This window comes from Dryobates pubescens, chromosome 17, assembly GCF_014839835.1.
Source record: "Dryobates pubescens isolate bDryPub1 chromosome 17, bDryPub1.pri, whole genome shotgun sequence".
In the NCBI taxonomy this organism is placed as follows: Eukaryota; Metazoa; Chordata; class Aves; order Piciformes; family Picidae; genus Dryobates; species Dryobates pubescens.
The window spans coordinates 11215161-11230003 of NC_071628.1; the positions used below are offsets into that span (position 1 = coordinate 11215161).

The following is a 14843-nucleotide window of genomic DNA, read 5'->3' on the forward strand; positions in this document are numbered from 1 at the left end:
ACAAACATAATCAACAGTTTTAAAAATGTTTAAGAAGAATACAAATAAAGCAGCAAATATGGATGCCAGCACAGATGCTTCTAAACTGGTTGGGATCTCTTCTCGCCTGACACGCCTATTGCATTACTCATACTTTCAGGATTGTAGCAACAAGTTCCTACATTAGTCCAGCTTTACTACAGAGGTAAATTGTTTTCACCACATACACTGTTCTCTTCAAGCTACAGAGGCTTATCCATGAAAACATATGGCCACCAGGACCATTGCATAGAAAGAACCAGCAGAAAATTTTCCAACTGCAAGCAGCATCTGATACATCTCTATATTAAGTAAGTCACTTGATTTTTGCTACAGGAAGATATGGAGGAGACCTGAAATTCATTTCAGGTAATGTTTAAGTGCAAATTTGTATGCAGGTAACTTACTGTTTGCTTTATATTATGGTGACAGGGACTTCTCTCAGTATTTGACTGTACTAAATAAAATATTTTTTGTTATTCCAATAACGTATTTAATAACACACTAAAGTTCTATCATAGTTGAAAGCTCGGGTATTTATTTAACATCTTACAAAAATATATTAACAGGATTTCATAGCATTTGATCGGTACACAGCACTTGGTTCTAGAAACAGAAACCACGGTGCTTCTCTAGAGATGCCATCAGAGGACAGAATCATGGCAGAGGTGCCAAAGAATAAACTCACATAAACGTGTGGCTTACCGGCCATTTAAACATCTCCTCAAGGAGTAAGAGGCTCCCCCTCCACAAGTCCGAGAGCAATCACTCCAGGCACCCCAGGCATCCCAAGCACCTTCTTTATCTTCATCAGAGCGAGTGATTCTGGAGTTCTAAAAAAACCAAAATCAAAACAGAGGACAGAGAGGGGGAAAAACCTACATTAATAGATATGGTAAATGTTTTACTGCTTGACATTAATAGTACTGAGTATATTATTTTGCAGTTTATTTATGGTATCTCAAGTTTATTTACTATTATAATATATAATAATTACAAGGGAAAGGAAGCAGAGTGTTTGAAGATACAGTGCATTTGATGTGTTGTCTTCTGCCAACAGACTGCTATGTCAAATGATGCTGTCATTCCCAACACACGTGTCCAACACAATTGCTCTAATTTCTTCCAAAACACCTCATGAAAGTTGAAGTGAGGGATGTTCACTGAAATCTTACAGTATAAGGATGACAAAAATGCATAAATATTCCTAAATTCAATAGTATAAAGCCAGCTTATCTTCAGTCATGAAGAAAATTGATTCAGATAAAAGATTATTAAGCTTGAAATTAAAATGGTAAACAGTAAAGACAAAGTTGTTTTCAATATAGTACCATACTGGGAATACAAATCAGTACAATGCTGTGTAGGCAAAGGGATTGTCTCCTAAATACTAGAGCAAACAAAACCGCAAAAATCAATCAAACAAACAAAAACTCCACCTGCCACAGAACTCTAAAATGGGTCTGTTTCTGTGAACAAGCTGTCATACCTGGGATGCGCTCACACAGCAGTTTTAAGTATAACTATTGAACAAGCATCATTTTTAGAAACTCAAGTGGCAAATAAACTTAGACAACTTTGAGCAGAACTCAGGACTACTCAAACACGTTTTAAAGGTATTAATAAGAGCAGACAGACTTAGTATAACAGCACTACTCCCATAGTTAAGCAGCTAACAAACATCAGCAATTTCCAAACTCTTCCACCCCTCTTACAAAAACCATGAACTTCTCCAATTTTGTTTGGTTTTGGGTGTTAGAGGCTACACTATCTCAATTTGAACCTTAAACTGAAGAAAGTGGTCTAAACACATCAGTGGCTCCTGAACTTTCTTGCTCCACTAAGTTTACAAATTTTACAAACACTTATGGTAAAGCTTTAAAAGTGTACTTAGGCCAATCTGCTGTTCCAGAAACCATAGAGCCCAGCTCTGCCAAGATCCCTGAGGAATTTCCATGCTGGCATTGGGTTTACTTTACAACAGAAGCCAACCCTGAAACATCTGACACTGAAAATGGAACCAACTGCCCTCAATCTTGAGCAAAAAGAGCTCGGCACTTCTCAACAAATCACTCAGCACACGAAAATAAGTCAAGATGAACAAAACAGTCACTTCTTCCAAATTGATGAGGACAAAATTAAAGTTTATCTTCTGTAATTGCAAGGAAAATGGTTGGGTTATTTTAAATGTTGAGAAGAAATTATTAAACTTTTGATATTGAAAAAATTAATATACGTCACTCTCAAATAGTTTCTTTTGATGAAGCAGTGGCAATGCTTAAAATAATCCTACCTTCATCACTGTATTAAAACCAGCCACATGATATTAACAGACAGAATGTCATCTAAAGCCCTAAACAATGTCCAGTTGTTCAGTTACTAAATTGCTTTGATAAAAGCTATTGTTCTGAACTGTATCTAATTAAAAAGCTGTAAATACTAGGATCATCAAAGCAGAGGTTTATGCCAACAAAGCCTTCTTCAGAATCATTGACTAATTCAGTGCCCACAGTGTTGATTTAAACTCCAGATACTTCAAACTACTTGTCCCATGGGAAAGAGTTAAAAGCAGCTTGCACTGGCTTAGTAATTTACTAGCAAAATAATATTGATTTACTAGCTGTCTGGTTTCATAAACTCCACGTACTACATTTGTCTACAACATGGTACCAAACTGAAATGAAATAAAGATCATTAACATCATGATTTAAACCAACAAAACCTTGGAAGCTCATTTAGGAATTAAATCAACAGCTAACTTAAAAAGGGCATTCTGGTTTTGCTTCTTAACTTCAATTTTTTCATGTTTTATTATCTTCACTTGTAATAATGTGGGTCAGCAGTGAAGCTTTTATGGAAGTGTTTTTCCTTTAATGGTTTAATTTTGCACCAGATGAAGTGCAACATGTACATTAAACATCCTCACTGTGAAAGTATGTATGTACCTGCACATACATCAATGTGTACATGCACATATGTACCCATTGATGTAACATGATCAAGCAATGCCCCAAGTGCTGCAGTGAATCGAGATAAAATAACTTTAAACAACTAGAAACATAACCTAAATGACTGGCTGGCTTTTACACAGAACTAGATGGCAATAGCTGTCACACTTCCACTGGATCCAGCTATGCTGGCAAGAGTTGCAACCATTCCTAAAGCATCACACTTGAATGCAAGCATTACATTCAACGCAATATTTAAGAATCTATACAATGTCCTCTGCAGAAATTAATCCAATTACTGAAGATAGTTTCAAATATTTCATCCCAATCTATGTATCCAATCTATAATTAGTTTTGAAAGTAAAGTAAGTCAGTCATGATACTGCACATGGACTTCAGCAAGGATCACTTAAATCAGAGGATGGAGGAAAATAAAATACAGGTTTTGAAGCACTTGGTGACACAGGCAGAGCCTCAAAGACTAAGATGACAGTATGCCAAGGTTTCCTCAAGGTCTGAGGCCCAGTAATGTGTGATCTGAGTCTCTGCTGACAGCCCTTAACTGACAGAAGCAGGCTTGTACATGGAGAATTTTACTGAAAGTGTGGCATTGGTAGATTTGGACAGGGGGGAAAGTGTTAGTGCCAGCTTCCCTTCTTCTATCCAGGGCTCTGTTTTCTGCCTCATATGGGCACATACTGAAAATTATTTGTGTGTGTTTTGAGGCCGTACTTGCTTTGCAATGTTCTATTCAAAGTAACTGAGCACAGCAGAAGTGGGTACTGAGGTAAAATAAATGAAATCCAGATGTTACCAGGACTGATCATTAATCTAAAACAAGGGGATTTTTTTACTGTCACTTGTAACACCCAGTAAATAACAACAGCTACATTGACACACATTACAAAAATCAAACACAGTGCTGTTATATGGAGAAAAATTATTATTTGGCCAAACTTTTGTTTGGCTGTTATGAAGGATGACATAATTGTCTTGAATTTGATCATGCAGACTTCAAAGGAGATGTGGTGCCAGAGAATGAAGGTCAGTTTATGCAGTTTTATTATTCTTCAGACATCCATTACATAAGGCTTGGATATGTAAATGTTTAGTATTCAGTGCAAGAAAGATTCAGACTATCAACAGCAATGCTCCAACACCCCCAATGTTTGTTTCCCAGAGGTTTTAGCACACATTTATGCTTTAAAATAAGCACAAGCCAAGTACATAGCATTTGACACCAGAATTTTTCTAACAGAATGTGCAATGAAAGAAACAAAGTCCCAACACTAAGATTCATCTGCATATGTCCCTAGGTGACAGTCCACCTGCCATGTAATGCAGCACAAACTACCCCAAATTCTGCTCTGTGATATGCCCCTGAGCACTTCTCCAGAGCAGGCTGCCCAGCTCTGTCAGGTTCTAGAAGAGATTCAATGCAACCTCTGGGCAGTATCTGCCAATGCAGGGAATGCCTACAACTGGATGGATATACAAAATGATCGACTCAAACTTAGTGATGGGCTCAGAAAATAAGATGCTGTCATAACAAGCATCAGTTATGCAGGAATATTTACCAATGTACCTGCTACTATGCAGATGTCACTGCAGCTCTCTGGATACCTGCTCTTTGTTTTTTTCACATGGCTTCTTATTGGAGTGTATTTTATGAATTTGAAAAGGAATGCCAAAGTCCAAAAGAGAATCCCCATGAGGAGTTACATTGGCACAGCTATATCATATTGCTATTTAATAACACATTGCATATAACTAAATTTCTCCATACAAAATTTAAATTCTTCAGACTAAATTCATCCAAGGGAAAGAATCTACTGGAGGGTATAAACACCCCTTCAGTCCCACTGAAAGCCTAAATTAAGCAATACCCAAAGCTCAGTGCTGGCCCTTCTCCCAGGAGTGAATTTCATCTTTGATAGTGTTTTGAACAGAGATGAAGCATTTCCTTTTTATTGCTTTTTCCCACTCTCACAACCTGTAAGTACTATTAACACTATCCTGACTTTCAGTATTCCAAAGCACAAGGTCAGGTTGCTGCTCACTAATCTTCATGTGCAGCACTGCACTATGCCATTTGCTTCTCCTCATACCTAACAACGTCTCCAGAGGTAGTGCAAGGAATTATGACACTGAAGTGGAAATATCCTGCCTGAGCAGTTCTGTGACGCTTTTCACAAACTCTTTTTCCCAGACACTACACTTGGCAGAGAAAGTATCAAATTGCACTGATGAATGTATCCTTGAGCAGAGTACAAAACTGAAGGAACATGTATATACCTGCAGATAATCACTGGGTAATACTGTTCAGCCTCAGAACCGTATCCTTTGCTTTTAACTCTGGCTGTTATGTCTATGCTTTGCAACTAACGATACAAGAAATCTCCTTCCCTGCTAATGTTACATACAAAACCAATTTACACCTCTATTTTGTACAATGTAAGGAAGGTGTAGAATACAGATTAAGGAAGTACTATTTCAGATGTGGCAGCAACTAAGTAGAACAGTCAAAACTTACTTCCAGAAAAATAAATATTGAAGAAATTTTGCATTACCTGATTTTAGCAGAAAAACTTCCACTTGTTTTATTATAGATTTCAACACATTTTCTGATACATTTCTGTTTCTGGGTGCATTATATATTACCTAATTGTGCACAGCACATGTCATTAAGTTTAATAGATCTTTTACTTATATGAACCAAATTAAATTATGTATTATTCTGTACATTAAAAAGGATAGATCTGGGATTATAAAATCCTGAGGGGAAAAAAAAGCATCATCATTTTAGACTGATAAAAACCACCTGGGAGTAAATGCAGCTATCTTAAGCAGATGTTACAAGGAATGAGTTTTAGTATTACTAATATTATTTCATTCATATTAACTTGGCCTTGCTACTGTGTAGGGGTGTCCATGTACTATGAACTGACAGCAAAATGGAATCAGTGCATGGTAAGAAAAAGAGCACAGAAACACAAGCTGGTAAAACTCACTGAAATACCAGGAGACTCACCAGCAAGAAATCAGCCAAAAGGCAAATGATGGACTTCTTTAGCTACATGAAAGAATACATCTGGGGGCTCAGATGTAGTTTGGAGCTCTCAGTGTTGAATTGTGCAAGTTCAAATTCAAGATTTGGAAAATAAAACATACAAGAGAGTCACACAGAGGAAATATTTACAGTGTAATTCATTTTGATACTAAACTGAAGGCAAATCCCAGCATGTTTTTCAGTGTTATACTGAATCCAGATTTTCCATTGTCAGTGTATTGCAAAATTTCGTATTGACAACACAGGCCTGCACTGCAGGAGTTGTCAGGACAAAGTTGGAGGTTTTGGCAGGTGGAGCACGGATACTTGAGGCTTTTGGCATCCATGAAGGGATGAAATGTTGCTTGGCTGTTTGGCACTTATGAGCTAGCTGAGGCTTTTGGCACTGAAGAGAGTCTGTATCACCTCCTTCCTTCTATGTGAGCAGTAACAGAGGGAACATGGAATTTGTGGGCATGGAGAAGGAATCATGGTTCCCACCCTGCAATTCCAAGCAGCAAGCAACTGCATTAGTATACCCAACTCCTGAAGTTATTTCTGCATCTAACAAAAGCTCAAGACAGCACCTACATACTCCTGATAAAAGGAATCAGCACTGAAGTACTTAAGGCATGATTAAGTTGCTATTTTTCAATGTGAGTTAACAACATTGTTCAGATGATTCTAAAATACCACACAAATTCTAGTTTTACTCACCGCTGACAGGTTTGATGACCTCCACTGAAGTCCCAGAGTATATTTTTATTATATAACTGACTTTTACAAGAGGAGCACTTGCCTCTGCTGTCTCCTCTGGACAACAGCAATCTGTTTTATTTTCTTGGGTGATATGCCATAAATTACTATTCTGACAGAAATGTCTACCAAAGAGAGAAATTATTTTTAAAACTCTGATAAGTATGTCCCATAAATGCACATCACTGAAAATGTACCTGATAATCCAGACTCAGCTGCCCAGATTTTCATTCATGCTCCCCCAGCTACAGCTGTATGAGGCTTGTGTATCTGCCTTTTCTACAATGGTAAATATTAGTCCACATTCACCAGTATTAGAGCATAGAAAAGATCTTAGGTTCTGAGAAGAGGAAGGAAGGCTAATAACCACCTTTGGCGATATTCAAACAGGCAGTCAAGAAGTTCATGCTTCTCTAATGCTTTTAGACCAAATCATCTGGGACAGCTGACCAAGATCAAGAAAATTTCCTCCCTGAGTTTCCAGTATTTCATTGTCTTCCAAGATTTAAAAGTACATGTGAATACGTAGCTGGAAATATATAAATTGGAACGCTCAAAACACACTCATTCCTCTGACTCTGCCCCATCTGAAATGGAAACTACACTGAGAAATGTTTAGCACCACTCCAATTCCCTCCACTTCTAAGTGGTCTGGAGAATTATAACTTAAAGATTTGCACGTGTAGCTGGCCAACAACTCAAAAGCCACAGGCCTTGGGAAATGCACTGAGGTTCAGAAAGGGAACAAAACCAAGAAAGCAATATAAATAGTTATCACTCCTTGCCCACTTTCTCAGTAGCCATTCTCAGACAAACACTGGCCAGGGCTTGGAATAGAGGTAATGACAGAATTCTAAAACAATCAAGAAAAGAAAGGAAAGGATGCTTTAAAACATCTATAAGAAATATGATATTCCTTTCAAGAATATCATCAATTACATTAACATTCCCAAGGAAGAACTTAAAAGTTATATATCCTACCAAGCATAATAATATTTAAATTATCATCAATTACACAGTATGGTATTTTTAAGTATTCAGTCCTTGCATTTGGTTGTGCAAAGAAATCTTGTCACAGATACAATGATAGCGTTTTCATGTGACAAAAATTGCAGTCTTACTACTTTCTGATTGCACCTTATAAGGTTATGTATTGTTTTGCCCATTTTGCAGATGAGAATCTGACCTCAGGAAGAAGGAGGATAAGGATAAGGCACAGCTGAGAATTACATCTGCCTCCAAAATCAGATTTTATTGACCCTTGCAGAGCTCTTCCTCCTTCTATTTTGCAACTATAAACACTGTCTGTTTTACTTATGTGTATCTACAGTAGGTACAAAGTATGAATGGGAAAATCTTCAGGTGATTTTGGTGTGTTAATTATCTTTGCATTAACAACCTTCTGTGTATTTCTTGAAGTCCATAAAAGTAGTAAGAATTCATGCAAGTTTTACTGAATGCTTAGTCAAAATTTGCACCTGGATGCACTGTGTTTTTCCACCTTCACACTGTGCACCACATGTTCCTCATCCAGCACAAACAGTGTGATGGGTCAGCCAGAGTCCAATGTGCAGCGTTCCTCAGGTGCATAATAGAAGAAGATATTCCAATTTCTGGGAAATATATCCAGCTTTCTTTTTTTTTTCTTAATTACCTTATTAAACATGTTTGCAAACATCCAAACAGAGGGGCTTTAAAATACTTCACTGTGCAATTTTTAAAGCCAGTCTCCAAAGTTTAAAAACTGTGTCACTTCTGCACGTGCAGCAGAAGGAAGAGCAACACTGATAAAGGATGAGCACCATGCCTGTGACGAACCAGAGGATTTGTATCAGCTTCCCAAAACCACACAGTGACACACTGGTGCCACTATCAAATATAGAATATTATTTATCAGGTTCTTTTCCAACCTAAGTGAGTCCATGATTCTCATGCCACATGAAATTGCAATCATACTTTGTTGATTACATATTTTTGAATGCTTTTAATTCATGCTTTCCATATTAAAAAGAACACAAAACAAAGCAAAAAATTGTAAACATTTTTTCCTAAGGGTGAGGAGAAGTGATGAGTCCCAGACACAGCTCTTGGTAAAATACCTATGTCAGGCTTTCCTTTTCGATATGTTCATTTGATGAAGACCCAGTAACTGAAGAAGTGTTTTCAGGGTAAAGGAGAGCTATGGCAGGTAATGCCACAAATTACAGAAGCTCTATTAATCATCAAGGTAGCAAACTTAGAGTTCATAAGTAGAAGAAAAGTGACAGGGGAAAAGCACAGGGTGGGACTTCTCTTTGTCATCCAGCCTACAGGTAAACAGTAAGAGCATGGAGAAGAACAGACCTTGACACAAAACCAGGAGTTGTTACCACAAATCACCACTACATTTCATTCCTGATGATTTGTGGTGGTCCTGGTGGTATTTTCCCAAATCAACACTGCAGACCCTGAAGGATAAGAAAGGCTATTCTGCTTACGTGAGGTGCAACCTGAGTACACTTGGATCCTAGACCATACAACAGATTGACATAAAGATATCTTATCTGCTTGCTCCCACAACAGTATTACCAATTATTGCACTATGATGAATTTGTTAAAGGGTTGACTTGCTAAGACTCTTGTGTAGAAGACTGACAGACAGGTTATGGAAAAGTAAATAAAGAGGGAATATGGGCATTTAAAAGTATGTGTATGTCACATACTATTTACCTTACAGTTTATAACATCATGAACAAGCTTTATCCCATCACAACGATAAATTATGTACTTAAAGCAACATCCTAAGAGCAATCACTTCAAAATACACAAAACCTTGCCATTTACACACAGTACCTCTATATGCACGCTTTTCAAAGAAAACTAATGTTTTCTCTTTCTAATGGGTGTCAGTCTTTTTTCCTTTAAGAATTTGTTTAGAGGATTTACAATGGAAAAAAAAAAAACAACAAAAAATTCAACACTGAAACCAATCGTTTTTCTCATGAAAACAAAACCAAAACCCCCACAAACCAAAAAGGACTGCACCTCCAACTTTGAAAAGAGCCCCAATATGTATCATACATTTTAAAAATTTGTTTAAAATAATTTTCCTGACTGGAGACAGTGTCTGCCAAGTTCCTGCTAGAAGCAAAATTTTATGGCTAACTGCCAAGCCTATGAATAAAAGGAGTTTATAGGGGAAATACTGACAGAAGAATAAACTGCACCAAGAGTAGCCAATACAGGAAAGTCTTTCTGGTGCATTTTGTGTGTCCATAATCTGCAATATTCATAACCCTGGATATTGGGATACTGCACTCCTGCATGGCTCAATTTAATGTCAAGATTATCAGTAGTGCCAGACTGATGATTTGGTTATAGGTATTTATACCGTATCACCCAGATGAGGCATCCAACCTTCTACTTTGTGCACTAGAGATTCAATCCACGTCTCCTGACTCGCTGTGCTATTTAATACTATATGTAGCACGTTTAATGGCAATATTTCTATAAAAGTAATGCAAAGCAGATCACAGAATATAAGCAGATACACCTGGCAACAGAACAAACGTCAAAAGGAAAAAATATTAAAACCACATTGTTAGCTGACAGCAATTATAAGAATCCTATTTTTTCCTTTCTATAAATGTAGAACAATTAAGTTTATCAATTTTGAATTTTAAAGGCACTATTTCATGTCGATGTACTTCTCACCCCAGATTTTTAAAGCAGATATCACTTTGTGTAGAGCCATTCTAAATTAATATATTTAAGGGGAATTCTTATTAAGCCCAAAACTGAGAAACAGTCTGACTGAAGTTAGTCCTGCCCCAAATAACTGTAAAACTTGTCAGCCTGATCAGTGCCTCTTTACTGCGGCATAAATCAAATTTAACAAGATGCATTTTCTTCTCAGGGAAAACAGTTCTTGCCCCTTTAACTGTGAGCTGATCTTAGGGTGATATTAAGCAATGGCATAACTGATCCAAAAACAAAATGTAATTTTAGTGTTTCTTTTTATTACTCATGCTTAGTTTAGAGGCAAATTTAAGTTTGCTCATTTTCACTAGCTCCAGATGATCTCCCGCACTTGGAGAAAAGTTTCGTTCACTATTGTGAAGAGCTCACTTTAGGTGATGTTATGAACCTCCTACAGTGGGCACTTGCACTGGTGAAATCTAGCCTTAAACTGCTCCTGCTGACGTTCTGTCATACACAACTTTTGTTTGATCACTAGCTATTTACTGTCAAAAGTTTGTACCAATTCTGTCACCTCAAGCTGTCATTCCTCCAGGCATATTCTCCCATATACAGCAACACACACGTAAAATCCTTAGAAGATTTTTTTAGATAATTTAAAAAAAATATATATCCTGTCTACATCTCATCTTGCAGACAATCCCAACATGCAGAACTTGCAAGCCAAAGTAACTTTTGAAGGTATCAACTTTGGATATTACTTTTGTACAGGTTTGTACACAGGCTGGATATCATCTTTGTACAGGTCAAAAAAAGACAGTGTTGCTGAGGAGTAAAAACACCTTCACAATTAAGCTTCATGTGCACAGAACAGCTACCCAGAAAGGTATTTTATGTAGGATTAAAAATGTTATATTCTTTTGTCATTCCTTTCCACTTTGAGTCAAATAAAATATAATCCACTAAACCTCATGTGGTATCTGGTGAATAGTTTCCTTTTTATTGATTTTCTAGCTTCCAGCTTGGGGAGAGTTTAAAAAAAAAAACCAACACAAAACCACCCAACCAAAAAACTGTCAAGGAAACAGTTACAATGGCAGCACAAATCTAGATCCAACTCCCAAAGAAGCAAAAGGAAAAACACTGACTTTGACTTCAAATAAAGGAAGATGAAGGCTTAATTACATATATGGGTAAGGACACACACTTCCACATTTGGAAAAATGTGAGTACAACTTGCTTTCTTTTCTCTTCCTGGGTTTTAATTCTCCAAAGACAGACTTAACCAGCCAATAATAGTCACAGTGAAAAAGGACAAGTTCATCTATCTTGCATTTGTCTCTGACTTCATTCCAGATCTTTACTACCATTTAACTACAGTATCTTTAGCACTCGGCATAGGGTAGCAGACCTGGATATAGAATATTAGCATGAGTCTTTCCATATCTGTTCAGTGCCAGTGTTTCCTATTATCAGTCCAACATTTTGTGGCTATTGTATTAGCTTCCCAGCAGTACTTTCTGAAGTTCTGTAGCCTGAAACCTCCATCAGCAGATGCTAAATACAATAGTTGTTTTTCACTTTTAGATCTTGCAAAAGCCCATAAAATGACTGGTCACTTTGTCCAATTTTCTGAAGAAATTTTCCAAGATTTGAATGGGCAATGGTATAAAACCACTAAAAATACTCTTGGCAGCTCATTCATTTGGATTGTGTTCCTTCTGCCAAGCCAACTAATGAATAGCGTATTCCAAGATAGGACTTCCGCATGAATTTTTTGTAGTAAAGGTAAGAATATCTATTTAAGTAACTCCCTGGCGGTGTGTATTTGGAGAGTTTAGAGAAGGGAGGAGGCCTGGAGTTTTTGTTTGGTTTGGTTTCTTATGGAGGCATTTGGTTCTATGAGTTGGGATTTTTTGTTTGGTTGGTTTTGTTTTGGTTTTAAAAGGGACATTTGAAGTTAAGGAAAATTTGCGTAAATAAATTAATCAGCAAAGGTCCTTTTTTGGTTTTGTTTTCCATTACTGTCAGGCAGTTAATGAACAAAGGCTGCTTTAAAAGCCATTGAAATCAATAGAAAGTATTTCACTGATTTTGTTGGACTTCACATAGGACCTACAAGGACGACCCGGATTCTGTGTCAGCCACAGCCAAACTAAAGACACGGATGTTGTTTTGTACACATATGGGCAGATAAAGATCAAAGAAAAGGGGGAAAACTCCTACATATTTTTCTCAGATTTATTTCTTCTACCACCCTCCATTTATCAGTGTCCTAGCTATAAAGGAGCTATTTGGTTGGAGTCTGGAATTATGCTTCTTCAGATATCCACAAAAAAGGATCCACTTAAGAACACCATCTTTCTTTTGGCCACAAGATAAGAAAACATCAGCTCTTGATTATCTATGAAAGCCCTGTTGTGCCTCAGATGCCATAGATTCCCCCTCACCCCAAAAAAGAGTTGAATTTGTAGGATAAATTATCATTGTTTTGCCCTTGTTGCAAGAATTGTCCATCACATCTCAGTTGTCAGAAGTCTCCCTTTTATCATCTCATCTCACTCTACACATTAAATATGAAAATATTTGCGCTGATGCTAAATGAGAGTTTTGACAGCAGTAAGAAACTGAAAACAATTCCCCCACACATACATTTTTAAACAAATGGTATTTTTTCAACATCTTTAGTACAGAGAAGTTCCTTTTTCTACATGAAATAGATAACACATTTTGTCTTTTCCCAAACTCTGTGTATAACAGTATTTTGAAAGCCTGAAATTACTTCATTCTTGTTTACATACTTTTTCCCCACCCAAATACATAAACCTAAACTTTAAGGAAGCTTTTCAAGCTAGGTGACCAATGAGCTATGTAGTCCACCATACACAGAGACGTTACCCAGCTAACAGATTTTGGACTTATTCAACCGTTGTCAAATTCCAAACATTTTTGAATGTTCCATACTTTAGGGCACTACTTTTTTTCCTCTTCCCAAAAGACACCCTCACAAAAAAAGAAGGGTTGTTTTCCTTTAAAAAAAGAACTTGATCACCATTTACCAGTCAATTAAAAAGCCACCATATAATCAGTATACCATATTTACTTTGCTGAGCACAAAGAGAGATCAGCACACAATTCTTTTTCCTCACTGATACACTGCATCTGACTTCCACAGCTTTTCTATGCACATCATTTAACTCTATTGACAATGGTCTGTGTAGCATCTCACTGTAGGAGCCAATTCCCTTTCTTTTTTGACACCTCTTGTCACAGCAGATCTCTGACCTTTCTGGAGGTTGCACTGCAACAGATACTGTCCTCACTCTAATCATACAGTATATAGTACAGTACACAGGCATAGTTCTACACCACCGCCGACCCGAAGAAACTCCTCAGCCTTCCACAATGCCTTTTTGTACCTTCTGGGGCACCAGGTAAAGCAGGATTAGTCCCACTGCTTTGAATTTATTTCATTTACATAGTTGGTTGCTTTTGATCAGAGTCTCCTGCCTTTTGGAAATCTGCACTTGGAGAATTTTGTACATCTATATATTGTTGGTCTGGGACTTAGTTATACAATCAGAAATCATATCAGATGCCAATAAAGGGGTTTAGAAATGTAACTATGAAAACATGACAAGGATTTTAAATTTACTTTGTGTAATTTGGCTGAAGTTATCATGTTGCAAAGAAATCTATTCATAGGCAATCCTATGGGGTTTTTTTAGTCTAGTTCTCACTAGGGTATGTTTTGGAAGAAAAGTATAAAAAGACATTGTTTCCTTATTATATAATACTCCTGACTTACGCCAAGAATATTCTCATCATAAGTGTGTTCATAATCTGAAAGACTGACCCAGTTATTGCATTACTTCTGTCTATACAAGAACAGCTTCTAAAAATATGATTCCTTGACAGTTTTTGAAAAGTGGCTTACACATGATAAAAAGGTTGTGTGCTTGTATTTTCATTTTTGGATTTGTCAATCCTATCCAGTAATTAACAGCAGTTCTCAAGTGTGTCTCAACAAATACAAAATTAACACAAATCTAAGCCAGAGATGTATTAAGGGGAAATTGAGCTTTACTGCTAGGTAACTTTCAGACACTACCAGCAGCTTCCCCACATAAGAAAGTTGCTAAGTTAGTAATAAAAATGCTCTAAAAATCCTCTGAATTTGTAACTAGAGAAGTTTAATAACAGGATAGACAAATAAAAGAGCACTGCAGTGTACCAAGACACCATCCATATTTTGACACTATGGCATGAACATTATACTTGAAGCACCTAATACTCTCTTCCAGGAAATAAAGCATCCATTTTCTGATTTGAAAAGGATAGGAATCTAGTCTGACCATCTACTCAGACCTCTTATAGCAACATGAATAGAATTT

General features: G+C 37.0%; 1 protein-coding gene across 1 annotated transcript in view; it reads right to left on the reverse strand.

The window, feature by feature from the left end:
- ADAMTSL3 (ADAMTS like 3) overlaps positions 1 to 14843 on the reverse strand; it is a 185765-nt gene that overhangs the window by 105883 nt on the left and 65039 nt on the right. The window contains exon 4 of the mRNA XM_009897286.2: positions 724 to 851. Within this exon, the coding sequence (XP_009895588.2) occupies positions 724 to 851 (128 nt within the window). The remainder of the gene's footprint in view (positions 1 to 723; positions 852 to 14843) is intronic.